The following is a 21,120-nucleotide window of genomic DNA, read 5'->3' as shown; positions in this document are numbered from 1 at the left end:
CCTTCTTTCTTTCTTCCTTCTTTCATTCCTTTTTTCCTTTCCTTCTTTTCATTTTCCCTTCCTTCCTTCCCTCCTTCTTCCATCTCCTCCCTCCCTCTGTCCCTTCCTTTTATCTTCCTGCCTTCCTTCTTTTTCTCTTTTCTTTCTTTCTTTCCTTCCTCCCTTCCTTCTCCCCCAACCCACCCTGGGCCCTCCCAGACTCAGGTCACCAACCTAATTTGGCAAAGTGGGCACATTGCCAATGGCCAATTCCTGTTTCACTCCTCTGCCAGGTGTGTCCTGCCCCTCCCTGTCCCCATAAATCACTCTGGGCAGTTGACAAACAAACAGTGTGTAACACAACCTCAGAAACAAACACTTGGCCCAATGCCCAGAGATCAAAACAGACTTTGGAACCTGCAAGTCGCCCATAGAACTTCAGAAGGCTAAAAAAGGCAGAAGAGGCAGCCAAGGGTCCACTTAATGACAGAGGGTTTGTTTAACGACCTACCAGAAAAAGGTGGTGTAGGAGCTACAGGTTTTGCGACAGGGAAGGCTTTTTTTTACACCATCACTCTGCTAAACAAATAATTCCCTCAACACTGTCAAACTTTTTACTAAGTCTGCACTTCTATTTCTAGTAGTTTTTCTCATCCTTTCTATCACCCATTTCCTCCCACTTAGGACTGTATAACTGTCACTTGTTGCTTGTATCCTAAGATTTTTATCAATATTGTTTCTTCATTGCTTATTTGACCCCTATGACCATCATTAAGTGTTGTACCACATGATTCTTGACAAATGCATCTTGTCTTTTTATGTCCACTGAGAGCATCTGCACCAAAGACAAATTCTTTGTGTGTCCAGTCACACTTGGCCAATAAAAGAATTCTATTCTATTCTATTCTGCTCTATATTCTATTATATATTTTCTATTCTATTCTATTCTATTCTATTCTATGACTGCTCCATTGATGGCCATAAGTTGAGCATTGTCTCTGAGGGTGAAATAATTGAAATAAGCGGAGGGTTTTACAACCTATTTATGGGGCCCTGGAATCGGTCAACCTGAGCGTGGCTGGACCGGATTTCACTGGGATTAAAAGCGGATCATGCCACACCACATGCTAGAGCCAGCCAGCATTTACCCCCCACCCCTTGTCCCGACGGTGACCTGCCTCCATGCCTACCTTCTTCATCCCCACCTTTGAAAAAAAAGAAGAAAATAAATTCCGCTTTTATGCAGCATTGCATTTAAATTCCACTTTTACTCACCGCTGCATCCACTTTCCACTTTTATTAAATGTTGCCTTTAAATTCCATTTTTATGCAACCTTGCATTTAAATTCCACTTTTACTCACTGTTGCAACCAAATTCCACCTTTATTAAATGTTGCATTTAAATTCCACTTTTATGCAGTGTTGCATCCAAATTCCGCTTTTACGCAACATTGCATCCAAATTCCACTTTTATTAAATGTTGCCTTTAATTATATTCCACTTTTAGGCAACCTTGAACAAAAACCCCACTTTCATGCTACCTTGCATTTAAATTCCACTTTTACTCACTGTTGCATCCAAATTCCGCTTTTATTAAATGTTGCATTTAAATCACACTTTTCTGCACTTTTGCATGCAAATTCCGCTTTTTATTAAACATTGCGCCCAATTTCTACTTTATGCATTGTTGGCGACTCTAGCCCTGGGTTGAACAGGCAGCACCCCCTAAATTCCAACGAATGTCACACTTTAGCCCTCTTTTGCAGGTCGCCCCGGAAAAGCAGAGGTTAAAGCCGGAGCCATTTCCCCAAGAAGATTTGGGCAGAAAGCAGCTACCTACGGTATGTGGTCTTTTCTCCCTGTCTCACTTTTGGGGGGGCTCTCTGGAGCAATATTTGTGTGTGTGTGGGGGGGGGTAATGTTGATGAACTCCATTGGATAAAGAAATTTCCTTCTAGGTCTTGGGGTCTTCAAACTTCGGCAGCCTTAAGACTTGTGGACTTCAACTCCGAGAATTCCCAGCCTATTTTCTTATTTTCTCGCCACTTTGCTAAATTCAAGATATATTATATCTGTTGCATTCCCGTAATCTATTAAGAACATTACCAGATCAAAAATATCTTTATTTATTTATTTATTTATTTATTTATTTCCTCCTTCCTTCCTTGCTTTCTCCAGCAAAAATATATAACATCAATAATAGCCCCCCCAAAATAGTACAATAATAGTAGAAAAAATAGTACAATTTATGTATCTATAACCTGTTTACAGTTTTAAAAGATTTATTTGAAAATAGCTTCAGGATATCAAGTATTAAAGTTCTATCTAATGCTTGAAATTATTTTGTTTCTATTTTAACACCTGCTGCTTGTTTTCAGCATAAATTCATAATAATGTATCCATCATCCGGATGTTCGGTGTATCTAGCAACTGACTATATTCACCTTGGTCAAATGCTCTTTCATAAAGTCAATGAAAGATGCCTAAATGCTAAAATTTATACCTTTGCAATGTTTTACTAAATTCTGCCTGCCAAAAAAGAATATCTCAGGTTTCTCATATTCCTGAATTCAAGCATTATTCAAATTCAGTAAATTCAAAGGCAATAAATTTTGGAAAAGTCTTGCCACATTTTTTCATATAATTTTCAATGCATATATCTTAGAATATATCAATAATATACACAATATACTTTTTTAACCAATCATTCTTAAATCAATCTTATACTTGTTATTCTTCATTTCTTTATACTCCCCTCTCCCTTTCTCCATCTCTAGCCACAAAATTAAATTTAAATTAAATTAATAATAATAATTTAATAATTTATTGGATTTGTATGCCGCCCTTCTCCGTAGACTCGGAGCAGCTACATTTAAAGTCTAGCCACCTATGTTCTATGTTAAATAAGGTTCAGGAGGGAAGTGTTTTTAATAGGAAAGTGAACCCAAGAACAAGGGGACACAATCTGAGGTTAGGTGGGGGAAAGATCAAAAGCAACGTGAGGAAATATTTGACTGAAAGAGTAGTAGATGCTTGGAACAACCTTCCAGCAGGCGTGGTCGGTAAATCCACAGGAACTGAATTTAAACATGCCTGGGATAAACATATATCCATCCTAAGATAAAATAGAGGAAATAGTATAAGGGCAGACTAGATGGACCATGAGGTCTTTTTCTGCTGTCAGTCTTCTATGTTTCTTCTATGTTTCTATGTTCTTGTCCTCTATCCATGCTGAATTCTGGGAAATCTTTTGCCAGCTGGGGAATTCTGGGAGTTGAAGTCCAAGAGGCTGAAAAGTTTGCGAAAGTTGACACATCAGTTGAATAGATGCACCACAACACTTATCACAACAACTTTAATGGGTGCCTCCCTCCCATCTTCCACCCACAATCTCATTATTATTATTATTATTATTAATTTTACACCTCCTCCCTTTTGGGCGTCATTTGTTTCTGAGGTCAAGGAAACAGTCACCCCGAAACTCCTTTCTGACTCGGACAACAAGCCGGCAAATCGTTGTAGTCCTCAACTTCAACACCGATTCAAGGTTACGGCACTTTTTTTTTTTAAACAAAAGTGACTTACAGCTGTTTTTCCACCCTTGCGATGGACCGTAGAAAGTAGATGCAGGTCATTCTTGACTTGACACTATCCCGCTGACTCATATTTATGACGGTTGCAAATGTGGTCCTCGTTTTGTGACCTTCTGGCTGCGGGAAGCCAGATTCGCTTAATGTCCACGGGGATTTTGCTGGGGGATTCGGCTTAATAACCATGAACAGGAAAGACCGCAAAACGAATCAAAACTCACTTAACTGTCTCACTTGGCACCAGAAACGTGGTAATCGAGGACTAGCTCTGTGTGTGTGTATTTATTTCACAAAAGAGCAGGTGTACTCACAAAGCATTCGTACGAGAAGTTCAAGGCCATCCTATGTCTACCAGCTGGGCGGAAGCAGAAGAAGGAGTTGCTACACTGGCAGAACCTGAGTGGGCAGTGTGACATGTTTGTGGATGGGGGGCAAGGCGTGTGAACTTTCAACTGGGTGGGAAGCTCAGATTGTTTGTGTGTGTGTGTGTGTGTGTGTACTGCTCAAAGAAAAATAAAGGGAACCCTCAAATAAGACATCCTAGATCTGAATGAATGAAATATTCTCATTGAATCCTTTGTTCTGTGCAAAGTTGAGTGTGCACAACAGCAGGTGAAGTTGATTGTCAATCCGTGTTGCTTCCTAAGTGGACAGTTGTATTTTACAGAAGTTTCATTTACTTGGAGTTATATTGTGTTGTTTAAGGGTTCCCTTTATTTTTTTGAGCAGTGTATACAGTAATTAAATAGGTGTGGAAAAACACCAGGGAAGTTATCTGCGGATTATTATAATAACACAGCAGGGGGGAGATTAAGGCAGATTGGGGAATTTTTCCATATGGGTTGGGGGCTTCAGAGAGATGGGATTGATGGGGGGGGATGACATTTGCCAGAGGTGGGGTGGGGTGTCGCCCTGGCGTCACAATCTGTGTGATTTTTACAATCCCAGAAATAATCCTTCCCGGGCAGGAGGTGCCTTTTTCTGTGCATGTAACAGTAATGAATCGGAAGGGACCTTGGAGGTCATCTAGTCCAACCCCAGCTCAAGCAGGTTGACTCAGCCTCCCGTCCTTCCAAGGTGTCGGTAAAATGAGGACCCAGATTGTTGGGGGCTGATATATGCTGCTGATTCTGTAAACCGCTTAGAGAGGGCTGTAAAAACACCGTGAAGGCGTCTATAAGTCTAAATGCTAGTAATAATTTCCGGGAAATGGCAGCCAGACTGAAAACAGGGATTTGTCAGGACTTGAACCCAGGACCCCGGAACAGGCAGTGACCTTCATCTTCCTTTTCTTCGCCCTCCCTCCCACCAGGAAACGAAATCCTTTGCGGTGGGGATTTTCAAAGGTCAGATCATCACCGAACAAGTCTTCCCTTATCCTTCAGGTAAAAGATAAAAAATAAGGTTGTGGGGCTGGGGGAGGCAGGTGTGTTTGTGGGTCTGTGGGGTTTGTGCATGGGGAGATTGGGCTGGTCCAGGGCATTGGACGTAGGTGTGAAACGACCCCTGGTTTTGCTTGAGGGCTTGGGGGCCCCGCCCCAATTTGCCAAGCAGCATTTCTGTCACTTGCAAAGGTTTAAATAAACGGTGCTCTGTTTTAACGACTTTATTTTTCCCCGTGGTCATTTGTTGAATCGCTAAGGTTGTTAAGTGAATCATGTGGTCATTAAGTGAATCCAACTTATACACACACACATTGACCTTGCTGGCTAGAAGCTAGAATGGAAGATCACAAAGTGGGATTCCCCTTATGCCCAAATTTTCACCAGGTGACGGTGGGAAAATGCTGTAACGGTCGTAACTCTGAGGACTGGGCAATAAGTCGCTTTTTTCAGTTCCTTCGAACAGTCCTTAAGTGATTCTTTTTGTAAGTCCAGAACTACCTGTATTTTGTGTCGTCTTTGGGTTTTCGCAATGCTGCGACGGTTGTATGTCGAGGACTGGGAATAAATCCCCTTTTTCAGTGTAGCTTTGACTGATCAGTAAACAAATGGACGTAAGTCGAGGACTGGTCCTAAGCCTCTTTTTAAAAGTTCGAATGGTCACTAAGCGAATGGACATAAATCGAGGATTTGCCCTAAGTCCCTTTTTTTAAAAAACTAATGGTGACTAAACGAATGGATGTAAGTTGAGGATTTGTCCTAAGTCCCTTTGTTTTAAGTTTGAATGGTCATTAAATGAATTGACGTAAATTGAGGACTTGTCCTAAGTCCCTTTTTAAGTACAAATGATCACTAAATGAATGGACATAAGTCGAGGACTGGTACTCAGTTCCTTTTTTAAAAAAGTTTGAATGGTCACTAAGTGAATGGATGTAAGTTGAGGACTAGCCATAAGTGACTTTTTTCCAGTCAAACGGATTGCGGGAACAAAACGTATCTAGGTCTGAGGATCGCCCCACCCTGAATAATGCCCTCCCCTCCCCACTTCTGCTTTTGTTACAGTCCTCAACGAGGAACAGACGCAAACTTTGCAGGAGCTGGTGGGGCCCGTCGCCCGCTTCTTTGAGGTGAGGGGGGCTAAGAGTGGAGGGGGAATTGTGGGGGAAGGTGGGGACTTGCCCTCTAGCAACACCTTCTATCATCCCCTCCCCGGCCCGTTTCCGTAGGAGGTGAACAACCCGTCGCGGAATGATGAACTGGCACAGGTGCAGGAGAAGTCGATGCGAGGTCTCAAAGAGATGGGAGCCTTCGGCCTGCAGGTCCCCACTGCATTTGGGGGTCTGGGGCTCACCAACACCCAGGTTAGTCCTGCCACTATTACGAGTGGTCCACATCCGGCTCAGCCAGTCACGGATTTTGAGGACCAGGAGATGGAGGAATACTGGCATCGCAGTCCAGTGTCTGAATTTGAGAGTGAAGGCGAGTTGGAGACTGGGGAACCACCAGAGAATGTAGAAACACACTCCACCCCCACCCGGTTAGGGCAGTGTCAGAAGTCAAAAGAGATGTTGAGGACTATATATTAGAAGCGAGAGTCAGAAGAATGAGAACCAGGCATGAATATCTCTATAGATGGGGGTCTAGGCATTGAATATCTCTACGGGACATTTGGCCAACCCTAGCAATATACAGTGATCCCTCGAGTTTCGCGTCCTCGAGCATCGCGAAAGGGCTATATCGCGAGTTTTCAACCCGGAAGTAAACTCCACCATCTGTGCATGCGTGCCCTTCCACGCATGCGTAGATGGTGGAGTTTCCCCGCCGGGCAGAGGCTTCCCTGGGTCTTCCCCCTCTTGCCCCGGTAAGACCCCAGCGGCGGCGCAAGCAACGGCGTGGGCTGGCGGGCGGCACGCGCACGGGAAACCCCAGCTCCGCTTCCCAGCTGGGAAGCGGAGCCGGCAACAGCGTGGGCGGGCGGGCAGCGCGCGCGAGCTTGGGGACACCCCACCTCCGCTTCCCAGCTGGGAAGCGGAGCTAGGGTGTCCCCACCGTGCGCGTGTTGCTGGGGAAAGCGCGCGTGCTTGGGGACACCCCACCTCTGCTTCCCAGCTGGGAAGCGGAGCTGGGGTGTCCCCAAGCGCGCGCGCACCCCAGGCGCGAGCAACGGGGTGGGCGGGCGAAGGGCGGGCGGCAGTGGAAGTAAAAACACCATCTGCGCATGCGCAGATGGTGTTTTTACTTCCGCACCGCTACTTCGCTAAAAATCGATCATCGCGTGGGGTCCTGGAACGGAACCCTTGCGATGATCGAGGGATCACTGTATACAGGACAGGCTGCTGGGAGAAGGGGCGTGGCAAGCCATGATCAGCTTGAAGATGGTACTTCGAGAGACTGTTCCTGTAGTAGATGCAAGAGTCAGAGGAATGAGAACCAGGACATATATATACATCAAACTTCTTTCTTTCAAACTTCTGTGAAATCCAACTATCCACTTAGAAAGCAATACTGATGGACAATCAATTTCACCTGCTGTGGTGCACATTCAACTTTGTGCAGAACAAAGGATTCCATGAGAATATTTCATTCAGATCTAGGATGTGCTACTTGAAAGCTCCCCTTAATTTTTTGAGCAGTGTGTCCCATATATATATATATACTGCTCCAGAATTCCTGGATCTCTGTTCCTGTTTTTACAGAAGACAGTTTAGCTCCAAACTGTGTGTAAGAAAAATTCCCCAGACCAAGAGAATAAAAGCTAAAAATCTTTATTAACAACATGAGATATATATCAGACCTAACATAAAGATAACATAACACAAACCTAAGATAAGGATTCCAGCATGACCATACAGTATCATGCAGGGACCAAGAGAAGTCACGGGAAGAATACCCGTGACCTCAGAAGGTAAAGTACCTAACTACAAGAACCATCTTATAAAGAATTTAGTACTCTAATAAGAGTGTTTTGTATCTATCTAGGCCTTAGATGCCTAGATTCTATAGATAATTCTCACACAGTGAATGAAATAGGGAAACAAATGTCAGCTTCAAAACACTTTAGACTTGAGTGATTTCTTGCAAGACTTTGTAAAATAATATTCATTTGCTTCGCATCAGTGTTTCCAGCGTGTGGGTTTGCTTTCTAATAAGATAATTGATCCATCAGACAGGACACTACTAGCCCCCCTCCCTCCTGAGGCTGGGGGCACATCCCCTTTCCTCCCCTGCAGGTGGGGGCTCAGATCTGCGTGGGGCTGAAATCTGCGCATGCTTCGAAAGCGTCCACTAACCGGTCCTTGCACATATATGGCCTTTCTTTCTCTCCCCCTCCCCGCGCCCCCTTAGTACGCCCGCCTGGTGGAAATCGTGGGGATGCATGACCTCGGGGTGGGCATCACCCTGGGCGCCCACCAGTCCATCGGCTTCAAGGGCATCCTGCTTTACGGCTCGCGGGAGCAGAAGAAGAAATACCTGCCCAAGTTGGCAACCGGTAAGGACGGTCACGGGGGTGGGCAGGGGTGGGGTTTATTTTATTTTATTTATTTATGTGTTTATTTAATTTTTTAAAATTTTTATTTTAAGTTTTTATTTTATTTATGTCTGTATCCTTTATTGTGTTTAAAATTAAATCAAATTTATTGTTATTATTATTATTATTATTAATTAATTAATTAATTAATTAATTAGATTTATATGCCGCCCCTCTCTGGAGACTCGGAGCAGCTCACAATAACAAAACAGTACAAATCCAATGGCTGAAAACAATTTAAAACCCTTAATATAAAAAACAATCATACATCTCATACAAACCATACGTAAAGTGGAAATGGCCCAGGGGAATCAATTTCCCCATGCCTGACAGCAGAGGCGGGTTTTAAGGAGTTTGCAAAAGACAAGGAGGGTGGAGGCAGTCCTAATCTCCGGGGGGAGTTGATTCCAGAGGGTCGGGGCTGCCACAGAGAAGGCTCTTCCCCCAGGTCCCTTTAATCTTTAATTCAATTCAATTTATGTTAATGTAATTTAATTTAATTTAATTTGACTTATATGCCTCCCACAATCCCATGGGACTCAGGGCGGCTTGCAACAATCAAATAACACAATAATATAGGTAAAGTCAAACAGTGAAAAACAATAAAATCCCAATTAAACAAATCAATACAATCCTGTAAGGATTCAAACTAAAACTCACCATCTCCTGGTGATCGTGACATCCAGCCAGTTTTTCCAAGGTCAAACTAGAATTCCCCGTCTCCTGGTGAACTGGTCCAAAGTTGCTTCACCAGGACAATCAATCAATCAATCAATCAATCAATCAATCAATCAATAAATAAATAAATAATAAACAAACAAACAAACAAACAAACCTTTATTACAGGCAAAGACCATCAAAAATAATAATAATAATAATAACAACAACAACAACAATAATAATAATAATAATAATTTTTTTAAAAAAACCAGAACATCCAAGAACCGTTTCAGATTCTTAGAATCTACACGTTTTAGTACAGTATCTCTTTGATCCTAGTGGCAGATTCTTGGGTGGTAAATGTAGTCCTTGACTTATAGCAGTTCGTTGACCATCCAAAGTTGGTCATCATCCAAGTCAAAAAAGACATGCTAGGTGTTGAGGTTTTTGGACATCTGGAGACTTTTGGCTTTGCGCAGTGGCAGTATCGTAGCCTATGAGGTTTATCTGAGGCGCAATTATTGCTAATTGGAAGCACATGGGGACTAGAATTCCCATTCCCATGTCATGTGGCTGAAGTCACCCAGCCCGCTTCTAAGTCAGAACTAGAACTTCCTCTGACACACTCACACCTGGTGATTGCTGCCAAGTCATCTCGCTGCCTTTCCTATATCAGGCAGGACTAGTAACTCTGGTTTCCTTGCTATTGGTCCAATTGGCTTTCATGAGGATGGCAGGACCAGAACTCCCGATCTCCCGCTTTCTCGCCCAGCGACTTCCAACTCAACGCTAAACTTTCTCTTCTGACCCAGGTCTCCAAACATGGCAGTTTGGGGCAAGTGGAAGCAATAATTCCTTTATTAGAATCACCGGCAGCCCTGGCCAAACGTTTCTCTCTCAATGCAGCAGAACAAGTCCTCCTGTCCAGGAAATGGCCTGCAGTGGCTGCCAATCAGTTTCTAGTCACAATTCAAAGTGTTGGTTATGACCTTTAAAACCTTCATGGCATTAACTCCGGGACCGCCTTCTGCCGCACAAATCCCAGCGTCCGGTTACGTCCCACAGAGTTGGCCTTCTCCAGGTCCTGTCAACTAAACAATGTCATCTGGTGGGGCCTGACTCCCACACACACCCTCCTCTAATTTGGCTGCCGGACCAGCCGTTTGGCTGATAGGCCACAACACTTTCTTGTAGGTTTCCTTTGCCTGTCGCTTGGATTTTGTGCTGTGCTATGGGAGGAGAGAGAGCCCAGGCATAGAGCAACACCTTTTGTGTCACTTGTCCAGATACAGTGATACCTCATGATACGAACTTAGTTGGTTCCAGGAGGAGGTTCGTAAGGTGAAAAGTTCGTAAGATGAAACAATGTTTCCCATAGGAATCAATGGAAAAGCAAATAATGCCTGCAAATCCTTCAGGAAAATCCCAAACTTTAGAAGGGAGGCGAACAGAGGGCAGGGAGGAGCAGCTAAAGGGGGCGGGTGGAAGAAGCAAGGCAAAAGACACCCTTTCAGTGCCTTTGCAAGCACGCTGTTCGCCTACTTTTGTTAATGCAAAATCTTTCCCCCTCCAAGCCGCCCCTCCCTTTTCTTTCTTCAAAAAAGGGGGGGGGAAGAAACCCCTTCATCCCAGCAGCAACTGCTTGGGTTCGTAAGGTCAAAATAGTTCAGAAGAAGAGGCAAAAAAATCTTAAACACCGGGTTCGTATCTTGAAAAGTTCGTTAGAAGAGGCGTTTGTAATATGAGGTACCACTGTATATGCAGAGTAATGCAGAGGGACTATTTAAGATATCAGAATAGTCTGCGAGTCTGCGGAGAGGGGCGGCATACAAATCTAATAAATTAAAATAAATATAATGTGGCAATTAATGAACCAGATAAATGACAAAGACATTTGTAGAAAACACAATAGTTTTACCCTTCGGTGCAAAATACCTTCTTCTTCAGTTTTCTATATACAGGATCTTTACTTTAGCTGTATTCAGCTTACTTACAAGTAGATACTCAACCCATCCAGGTTGCAAGTAGATACTCAACCAATCCGGGTTTCTTCATATCGCTATGACTACTCTACTCAATATATAACCCGAGCTCAAACTGCCACCATTACCAACAAACAGCAAACACAAAGAACATGGCGAAGTTGATTTGCATCTTATAATGCGCTGGCCCAATCAGATTGCAGGTCAATCTCTGAGTCTTCGGAGAGGGGCGCCATACAAATCTAATAAATAATAATAATAATAATAATAATAATAATAATAATAATAATAATAACAACAACAACATCCAATAACTCGGCATTATAATATGAGCCGGGGTGGCGCACCAGGTAGAGTGCTGTACTGCAGGCCACTGAAGCTGACTGTAGATCTGAAGGTCAGCGGTTCAAATCTCATCACCGGCTCAAGGTTGACTCAGCCTTCCATCCTTCCAAGGTGGGTCAAATGAGGACCAGGATTGTGGGGGCCATAGGCTGGGGGCTCTGTTAAAAAGTGCTATTGCTAACATGTTGTAAGCCGCCCTGAGTCTAAGGAGAAGGGCGGCATAAAAATTGAATGAATGAATGAATAAATAAATAAATAAATATTAGCATGTCTACATTCTACCTTTTACCTTATATGGCAATACAGTGAAATATCACCCAGAATTGCTAATCCTGACATCACTTCCCCCCCCCGCCCCGCCAGGTGAAAACATTGCCGCCTTCTGCCTGACCGAGAACACCAGCGGCTCCGACGCGGCCTCAATCCGGACAAAAGCCGAACTCAGCCCTTGTGGTACTTACTACACTCTCAATGGGAGCAAACTGTGGATCAGGTGAGACGGCCTCGGAGGGGGAGGCGGGGGGAAGGGAACACACAGGTGACGGGCCCCCTCCCCTTTATCATCCGGGGAATGTCTTTAAAGGACTGTGAAATACATGCCGTCCTTGACTTATGACCGTTGTCGCATCATTAGGCGGTCTGAATTCAGACTCTTGTATTTGTGACGGTTGTAGCATCCTGCTGGAGGGGGATGGGTCATGCTTCTGCAACGTTCTGCCAAGTAGAGTCAGGCGGATTCGCTTAACGACCATGCAATTCATTTTAACTGCTGCCAGGATTCACTTTACAACTTCGATCGCTTACGGACAGAAACAGCAGGCTCCCTTGTCGTCATAAGTCAAGGACGGCCTGTCACATAGGAGCCCAAGAAATCTAGAGAAAGCAAAGCCGCCCAATTTTCTACTCGATGCGCAAGGGACTCTTTATTATGCCTCAGTTTCCCCCAGCTTCCAATCAGCTCTAATGCTGCGTTTAATTCCGATTGGATTGATTAATTCAGAATTAATGAATTCTGATCTTGATTGATCGGGATTGATTCTGGTTCTCGAGATGAGGCTGAAATGTAAATTTTGTGTATGGCAATATTGCCAACGGAGAATAAAACGCTGGTATTCAAAGACTTACAACGAATACAGGGAAACAGAATTCCCATTGCTTTAGCAAGACAGTCATCCTAGGAATCGTACCTGATTTTTCTCACCTGGTTTCCCATGGTCATTAAATGAATTGTTCAGTGAGCCCAGTAATGTTTAAGCAGAATCTGGTTCTCGTTGACTTTTGCTCCTCTGAACGACTGCTCGTAAACGGGTGTCAGTTGCCAAGGGTCTGGATTTTGCAATATCGAGGATGCCACGACGGTCTTTAAGCGCGAGGTCACGAGGGTAACTTCAAATGGTCACTAAACGAGTCAGCCACTCGCTGTAAAAAAAGACAAACCAGAAGACAAAAGAGCGAAATAAACGAGAATTTTAATTTGGGGGGGACGGTCTTTTGCAGAGGGGAAGGTCTTAAAAACTGCGCCTTTTCTCACCCAGCAACGGCGGCATCGCGGAAATATTCACCGTTTTTGCCAAAACGCCGCTGCAAGACGAGACGGGGAAGATGAAGGACAAGGTCACGGCCTTCATCGTGGAGCGGGCTTTTGGGGGCGTCACCAGGTGAGCCGTCAAGGGACAACCCCCCTTCCCCAAATATCAGAGTATTGGAGTTTTCAGTTCCTTTTGGGGTGTGGAAATGGCGAGCCAGCCAGGAAAAGTTTGGGGTGGCGGAGAAGGGCCCCACACGTTTCCCTGCTGGCTCGCCATTTCCTGTCCCCCCCACAGGGACTTCTACTCCCAGAATTCCCTCAGCTGGCTTTGCTAGGCTTCAACTCTATGCCTGCTTTACTCTCTTGTCATCCTTTTCTCTGCAATCTCTCTGTTCCAGTAAAAGTGTGGTGGGGGGAGGGAACCAGTCGTGGTTGAATGGAGAATTCTGGGTTAGGGTGTCTGATTTTCCTTCCTATTCCCTCTCAGTGGACCCCCTGAGAAAAAGATGGGCATCAAGGCGTCCAACACGGCCGAAGTCCACTTTGATAACGTCCGAGTGCCGGTGGAAAACGTTCTAGGCTCACCAGGTGCCGGGTTCAAGGTGGCCATGAACATCCTGAACAACGGGCGCTTCGGAATGGCGGCCGCCTTGGCAGGGACCATGCGGGCACTCATCCAGAAGGCGGTAAGTGACTTTGTGGGGGACGCACTTTCTTCTCAGGTGGACCGCCGTTGAAGTTATTGTCCAGAACGTCTTCCCCCTCTGTTACTCTTATACGGCCAGTTCCTGATTTAACAGCTGTGACTTAATGACCACAATTGAGACAAACTATTTGTTTCTTCAGTTGGTTTTGTCCTGTTTTACAACCTTGCATGGTCGAGGTTGTTAAGCGAATCCCTGCAGTTGTGTGGGTAACTCAATGCAGGCAGTCCCTGATTTACGGCCATGATTGAGCCTCTGATTTTGGTCGGTAAGTGAGACATTTGTCGAGTGAGGTCGAGATATTTGATGAGCTTTTACGACCTCCCTTGCCAAAAAGTCGTTCAGCGAATCGCCACAGTTGTTCAGCGAACCCTATGGTCATTAAGTGAATCCAGCATTCCCTTTGACTTTGCTTGCGGGAAGGGGGATCGTGTGGAAAAAAACCACCCCCACCCAGGATGTTGCAACCGTTATAAATACGAACCAATTTCCAAACATCTGGATTTTGATCATGTGACCACAATGGTCGTAAGTGTGAAAAATGGGTTTTAAGTGTGAAAAACACTCAAGTTGCTTATTTCAGTGCTATTATTATTATTATTATTGTTGTTGTTGTTGTTGTTATTAATGTTATTATTGTTGTTATTATTATTATTATTTTTATTATTATTATTATTATTATTATTATTATTTTTATTATTATTATTATTATTATGATGTCAATACAACTCAGCAAATGAGATCCCTATGCTGGATTTCGTATTTCATCACCAGTCGGACGCTTCCCAAGCACCTAGGACTGCGTGATGTAGCGGCGAATTATGTTTGCCGATCCCAGTAAAGCGGCCTTTTGCAATTGACAGATGGAGATTTTGTCAATTCCGATGGTTTTCAAATGTCCACTGAGATCCTTTGGCCCTGCGCCCAGCGTGCCAAGTACCACTGGGACCACTTTCACGGGCTTATGCCAGAGTCGTTGCAGCTCGATTTTTAAATCTTTGTATTTCACTAATTTCTCTAGCTGCTTCTCCTCAATTCTGCTGTCCCCTGGGACTGCGATATCGATGATCCATACTTTCTTTTTCTCCACGATCACAATGTCTGGTGTGTTATGCTTCAGAATTCGGTCAGTCTGAAGTCAGAAGTCCCACAGTAGTTTTGCTTGCTCATTTTCGACCACTTTTTCAGACTTATGATCCCACCAGTTCTTTGCCACTGGTAGATGGTAGTTCTGGCACAAGTTCCAGTGGATCATCATCATCATCATCATTATTTATTAGATTTGTATGCCACCCCTCTCTGAAAACTCGGGGTGGCTCACAGGATGCAATACAAAACAAATCTAATTAATTTAGAACTATGTAAGCTAAATCAATCAAACAATTCAAAACAACCTTACACCTTTTCAATGGTTGCTGAATGGATGGTTATAAGTCGAGGATTAACCGTTTCCCCCTTCTTTCTACTCTCTTTTTCCCCCCTTTCTCTCCAAAGGTGGACTTTGCCGCCAACCGAACTCAGTTTGGGGAAAAAATCCACACTTTCGGAGCTATCCAGGAAAAACTTGCCCGCATGGCATTGCTCCACTATGTGACGGAGGTAGGAGCGTAGGATAAGGATAATTTCTACCTCAGTAAATATTAAATCAAAAATTAATCAACCATTATTGTCTCTTCCTTCCTCTGTGATACAGTATTTTTGGTGTACAAAAGGAACAAAACAAAATAATTATATTGATTATGTATATCAAATAATTATCATCAAAATTCATTATGTTAAATCAATTATTTAAAATTTCACATAGCAAAATTTCACTTTTTCCTTTAAATAAGGATTGTGGCAACTTCTATATGCTGCACAATATAATAATCTTTAAAAGTGTTTTTAAAAAGTTGTTTTATTGTTATTAAACAATATTTTAAATTTTTTAGTCAATGGCTTATATGATCAGCGCCAATATGGACCGGGGGGCTTCGGACTTCCAGATTGAGGCAGCCATCAGCAAAGTTTTCGGCTCTGTGAGTATTGGTGGAGGCAGTTTGCATTAATCACAAATGTTTTCCCCCTCAATAGCTGTGAGGAGGGGAAGGGACGGAGGGAGGGAGGGAAGGAAGGAAGGACGAATGGATAGAAATAGAGAGAGAGAGAAGGAAGGAAGGAAGGAAGAAGGAAGGAGAGAGAGAGGGAGGGAAGGAAGGTAGATAGAAAGAGAGAGAAAGAAATAAGGAAGGAAGAAAGGAAGGAAGGAGAGATAAAAAAGGGAAGGAAGGAAAATAAAAGAAAAATGAGAAAGGAAGAGAGGAGAGAGAAAAAGGAAGCAAGATGAAAGAAAAAAAGGAGGGAGGAGAAGAAAAGCAAAATGAAAGGAAGGAAGGAGAGAAAGAAGGAAAGAAAATGAAAGAAAAAAGGAAAGGAATGAAAATAAAAAGAGAAAAATGGGAAAGGAAGAAAAGAGAAAAGGAAGGAAGGAAGGAAGTTGAAAAAGAAGGAAGAAAAATGAAAGGAAATGGGAAGGAAAATGAAAGAAAAATGAGGAAGGAGAGAGAAAAACGAAGAAAGATGAAAGAGAAATAATGAGGAAGGAGAGAGAAAAGGAAGGAAAATGAAAGGAAAAAAAGGAAGGAGAGAAAAAAGGAAAGAAAATGAAAGAAAAAAGGTGGAAAGGAAAATAAAAAGAAAAATGAGAAAGGAAGGAAGATGAAAGAGAAAAAATGGGAGAGGGAGAGAAAAAGAAGGAAGGAAAAGGAAGGAAGGAGAAAAAGAATTTAAGAAAATGAAAAAAGGGAAGGAAGGAAAATGAAAGAAAAATAAAATGGGTGGGGAGGTAAATGGGAACCGGAGGGAGGAAAGAAAAAAAGAAGGAAGGAAGATGAAAGTGAAAAAAGGAAGGATAGAAGAGAGCAAGCTAGAGGGAAGGAAAATGAAAAGAGAAAAATGAGCAAGGAAAGAGAGAGAAAAGGAAGAGTAAAATGGGGAAAGCAGGAAGGAAAAGAAACGGAAGGAAGGAAGGTAGAAAAAGGAAGAGAGGGAGGGCCAAAAATACTTCTAAATTCGCTTTTACCTGTCTTTCCCCACCTGTGTCTAGGAAGCTGCCTGGCTGGTGTCAGATGAATGTATCCAGACCATGGGCGGCATGGGTTTTATGAAGGTCAGTTTTGGGGGGGGGGGGAGTGGGGAAAAGAGGAGGTGGGGGGGGACTTGCATCCAGGGTTCAATTTAGCTTGGTTTAATTTCGGCTACTGTGGAAAACGGGCATCTTAACAACCCTGGTTCTTCAAACATCTCCAAGAAGTTGTGTTTTTGTTTTTTTAACCGATGCCAGTGATGGCAAAACTTTTTGGGTTCGCCTGCCAAAAAGTGTGGGTGCGCTAGCATGCGTGCACATGCCCACACCCCTCCTCCAACCCCCCACATATGCACATCACCTCCGCGCATGCGCACAGGCCTTTCTGAAGCCTGGTAGGTGGGAAAAATGCCCAAAATGGGCAAACCGGAAGTTCAGGAATACGCATTTCCGGTTTGCCCCTTGTGCTGTTTTTTGCACTGTGGGCGCTTCGAGGAATCTTCAAGGAAGATTGACGGGGCAGAAAAAGACCTCATGGTCCATCTAGTCTGCCCTTATACTATTTCCTGTATTTTATCTTAGGATGGATCTATGTTTATCCCAGGCAGGTTTCAATTCAGTGACTGTGCATTTATCTACCACGTCTGCTGGAAATTTGTTCCAAGCATCCACTACTTTTTCAATCAAATAATATTTTCTCACATTGCTTCTGATCTTTCCCCCAACTGACCTCAGATTGTGTCCCCTTGTTCTCGTGTTCACTTTCCTATGAAAAACACTTCCCTCCTGGACCTCATTTAACTCTTTCACATATTTAAATGTTTCGATCATGTCCCCCCTTTTCCTTCTGTCCACCAGACTCTACAGATTGAGTTTATTAAGTCTTTCCTGATACGTTTTATGCTTAAGACCTTCCACCCTTCTTGTAGCCCGTCTTTGGACCCCTTCAATTTTATCAATATCTTTTTCTACAACTGAACACAGTATTCCAAATGGGGTCTCACTAGCGCTCTATATAAGGGGATCACAACCTCCCTCTTCCTGCTTGTTATACCTCTAGCTATGCAGCCAAGCATCCTACTTGCTTTCCCTACCGCCCGACCACACTGTTCACCCATTTTGAGACTGTCAGAAATCACGACCCCTAAATCCTTCTCTTCTGAAGTTTTTCCTAACACAGAACTGCCAATACAACTGAAGCCCCAGAGTGCAAAAAATAGCACAACAGGCAAACCGGAAGTCTGTTTTTCTGAACTTCCGGTTTTCCCTTTCTCCATCCCTCTCTCCTTCATTCTTTTCCTCTTTCTCCCTGCAGGAAAGCGGCGTGGAACAAGTGATGCGTGATTTGCGCATCTTCCGCATCTTCGAAGGAACCAACGATATCTTGCGGCTTTTCATTGCCCTCTACGGATTCCAGGTGGGGGCGACTTTTAGGGACGGGTGAGATTTGGGGGACCCACATTAAGTCACCGAGGGGGGTGGGCATGGTCTTGATCCCTTAGCCGACGTAGCAGCAGGGAAGTTAATCTGGTAGGGTAACCAAGTTTTATTTATTTTATTTTATTTATTTTATTTATTTATTTATTTTGTCCAATACACAATAATACACAATTAAGGTTATAGAGGATATAGTAGAGAAGAAATACGAGATAGAAACATAGAAGACTGACGGCAGAAAAAGACCTCATGGTCCATCTAGTCTGCCCTTATACTATTTCCTGTATTTTATCTTAGGATGGATCTATGTTTATCCCAGGCATGTTTACATTCAGTGACGGTGGATTTATCTACCACGTCTGCTGGAAGTTTGTTCCAAGCATCTACTACTCTTTCAGTCAAATAATATTTTCCCACGTTGCTTTTGATCTTTCCCCCAACTAATCTCAGATTGTGTCCCCTTGTTCCTGGGTTCCCTTTCCTATTAAAAACACTTCCCTCCTGGACCTTATTTAACCCTTTAATATATTTAAATGTTTCGATCATGTCCCCCCTTTTCCTTCTGTCCTCCAGACTCTACAGATGGAGTCCATGAAGTTTTTCCTGATACGTTTCGTGCTTAAGACCTTCCACCATTCTTGTAGCCCGTATAGGAGATATAGGAGAGATATAGGAGAGACTATAGGACAGGGGATGGAAGGCACCCTAGTGCGCTTATGCACACCCCTTATGCTTATGTTTGATCTTGTACGCTTTTCCTTTTGGTCTAGAACGCTGGGAACCAGCTTCGTGGTTTGCAACAAGCCATCAAGAACCCCTTTGGCAATGCTGGCTGGTTGGTCAGCGAAGCAGGGAAACGAGTGCGCAGGTACACAACTCCCCCCCCCCCGGTTCAGGTGCCGGTGGATTGAGGAGGCACCATGAAAAGACGTGGGGTGGGAATCCTGCCCGGCCGTGGTGTCACCGGAGGGTGGTGATTCCTGGCTACAGCTAAGCCAGGATGTTCAACAAGCCATCAGGGTCTCCCTATCGCTCTAAAAAAGATGGCAGGATGTGGGGCCGTCAGTAAATCGGGCCTCTCGTTATGTCAAGGCAAACTTATTCTGCAGAAATCTCCCTCTTAACATCCTAGAGTTTCCGAATGCCTCATTTCTCGAAGGTGAACTGTTCCTCACGTTGGAGGTTCTCCTATCTAAGGGTTTGTCCGTAACCACCACGAATGAGCCCCAAATTTATGTCATTAAGTGACGTAAGGCAATTTTGAGCTTCCTCGCCATTGGTATGTGGGTCACGCAGTTGTTGAGCGAGCATTTCTCTCCCAACACAATGAATTTTTAAGAAGATGTTGGGTAACCCTTTGTAGTGATCACATGACCAACCGTCATGAGTGGCAGAAACAGCCTTAAGTTACTTTCCCCAGTCCCATGGGGACTTCAAACGGTCACTAAATGAAACCGTTGCTAAGTGAGGACTGGTTGTAATATGTGGCTAACATCCAGCCTTTTTCCAGCAAGTCTCTTTTATTATTATTATTATTATTATTATTATTATTATTATTATTATTATTATATTCACAAAAAGCAGTAATACAGAGCAAATGAGATTGATATGCTGGATTTTGTATCACAATGCCAAAGTGGAACACTTCCCAATTATATTATTTATTATTATTATTATTATTATTATTACTATTATTATTATATTCACAAAAAGCAGTAATACACGCAAATGAGATTGATATGCTGGATTTTGTATCACAATATCAAAGTCGAACACTTCCCAATTATATTATTATTACTATTATTATTATTTATTTATTTATTATTATTATATTCACAAAAAAGCAGTAATACACAGCAAATGAGGTTAATACGCTGGATTTTGTATCACAATATCAAAGTTGAACACTTCCCAATTTATTTATTTATTATTATTATTATTATTATTATTATTATTATTATTCACAAGAAGCAGTACTACACAGCAAATGAGATTGATATGCTGGATTTTGTATCACAATATCAAAGTCGAACACTTCCCAATTATATTATTATTAATAATAATAATATTAATATTATTTTGACAAGCAGTAATACACAGCAAAAGATATGCTGGATTTTGTATTATAATATCACAAGTCCAACACTTCCCTATTATGATGATGATGATGATGATGATGATGATGATGTCAGTACAACACAGCAAACGAGATCACTATGCTGGATTTCGTATTTCATCACCAGTCGGGCGCTTCCCAAGCACCTAGAACTTATTATTATTATTATTATTATTATTATTATTATTATTATTATTATTGTTGTTGTTGTTGTTATGTCAATACAACACAGCAAACGAGATCACTATGCTGGATTTTGTATTTCATCACCAGTCGGGCGCTTCCCAAGCACCTAGGACTGCGTGATGTAGCGGCGAATTATTATGTAGTGGTGTATTATTATTGTTATTGTTATTATTATTAAAGCTACCGGGAAGATCAACATCCATTTTGCGGCAGTGAGTTCCTCTCCGTGATTTCTACGTCACCTGTCAAATTTTTAATTTTTTCGAGGGGTTGGTTTTTTTGGCTCTCCATCTGTCTGTCATTTTTCCCATGAACCATGAACTCCCATCAATGTCAAAAAAAAAGCCCCTTGTTTCCGCTTTTCATTCTAAGAGTGAAAAGTTTGTGCGAACGCGTCATCTTCTCTGGGGTCCTGCACGTTTTCAGTCTCCCATTTTGTGGCCGCTGTGTGTGTGTTTATTTAGGGTGGGCTCGGTGGGAAGGGGCTCGGTTGCAAAGAAGGGGGGGGCTTGGAAAGTTTTGTGAAGCTGCTTCTCACCCCCTTTATCTCTCTCCCACCCCTCCCCAAAAATCTCCCCAGGAGGGCTGGCTTGGGCACCGGAATCACCTTAAAAGGGA

At 43.1% G+C, this 21,120-nt stretch overlaps 1 protein-coding gene and 1 pseudogene across 1 annotated transcript in view; both read left to right on the top strand.

Annotated features, from left to right (window-relative positions):
* The window catches only part of ACADVL (acyl-CoA dehydrogenase very long chain), a 31,258-nt gene that overhangs the window by 1,202 nt on the left and 8,936 nt on the right, over positions 1–21,120 (top strand). The window contains exons 3-16 of the mRNA XM_070729672.1: positions 1,746–1,820; positions 4,882–4,954; positions 6,014–6,078; positions 6,178–6,312; positions 8,297–8,441; positions 11,831–11,960; positions 13,003–13,125; positions 13,483–13,681; positions 15,194–15,298; positions 15,631–15,717; positions 16,785–16,847; positions 18,079–18,180; positions 18,971–19,068; positions 21,083–21,120. The exon at positions 21,083–21,120 is cut by the window's right edge and continues 35 nt beyond it. Coding sequence (XP_070585773.1) covers positions 1,746–1,820; positions 4,882–4,954; positions 6,014–6,078; positions 6,178–6,312; positions 8,297–8,441; positions 11,831–11,960; positions 13,003–13,125; positions 13,483–13,681; positions 15,194–15,298; positions 15,631–15,717; positions 16,785–16,847; positions 18,079–18,180; positions 18,971–19,068; positions 21,083–21,120 — 1,438 coding nt within the window. The remainder of the gene's footprint in view (positions 1–1,745; positions 1,821–4,881; positions 4,955–6,013; positions 6,079–6,177; positions 6,313–8,296; positions 8,442–11,830; positions 11,961–13,002; positions 13,126–13,482; positions 13,682–15,193; positions 15,299–15,630; positions 15,718–16,784; positions 16,848–18,078; positions 18,181–18,970; positions 19,069–21,082) is intronic.
* LOC139155039 (U4 spliceosomal RNA) lies at positions 9,608–9,677 on the top strand (annotated as a pseudogene).

This window comes from Erythrolamprus reginae, chromosome Z, assembly GCF_031021105.1.
Source record: "Erythrolamprus reginae isolate rEryReg1 chromosome Z, rEryReg1.hap1, whole genome shotgun sequence".
In the NCBI taxonomy this organism is placed as follows: Eukaryota; Metazoa; Chordata; class Lepidosauria; order Squamata; family Dipsadidae; genus Erythrolamprus; species Erythrolamprus reginae.
This window is presented reverse-complemented; position numbering and strand designations above follow the sequence as displayed.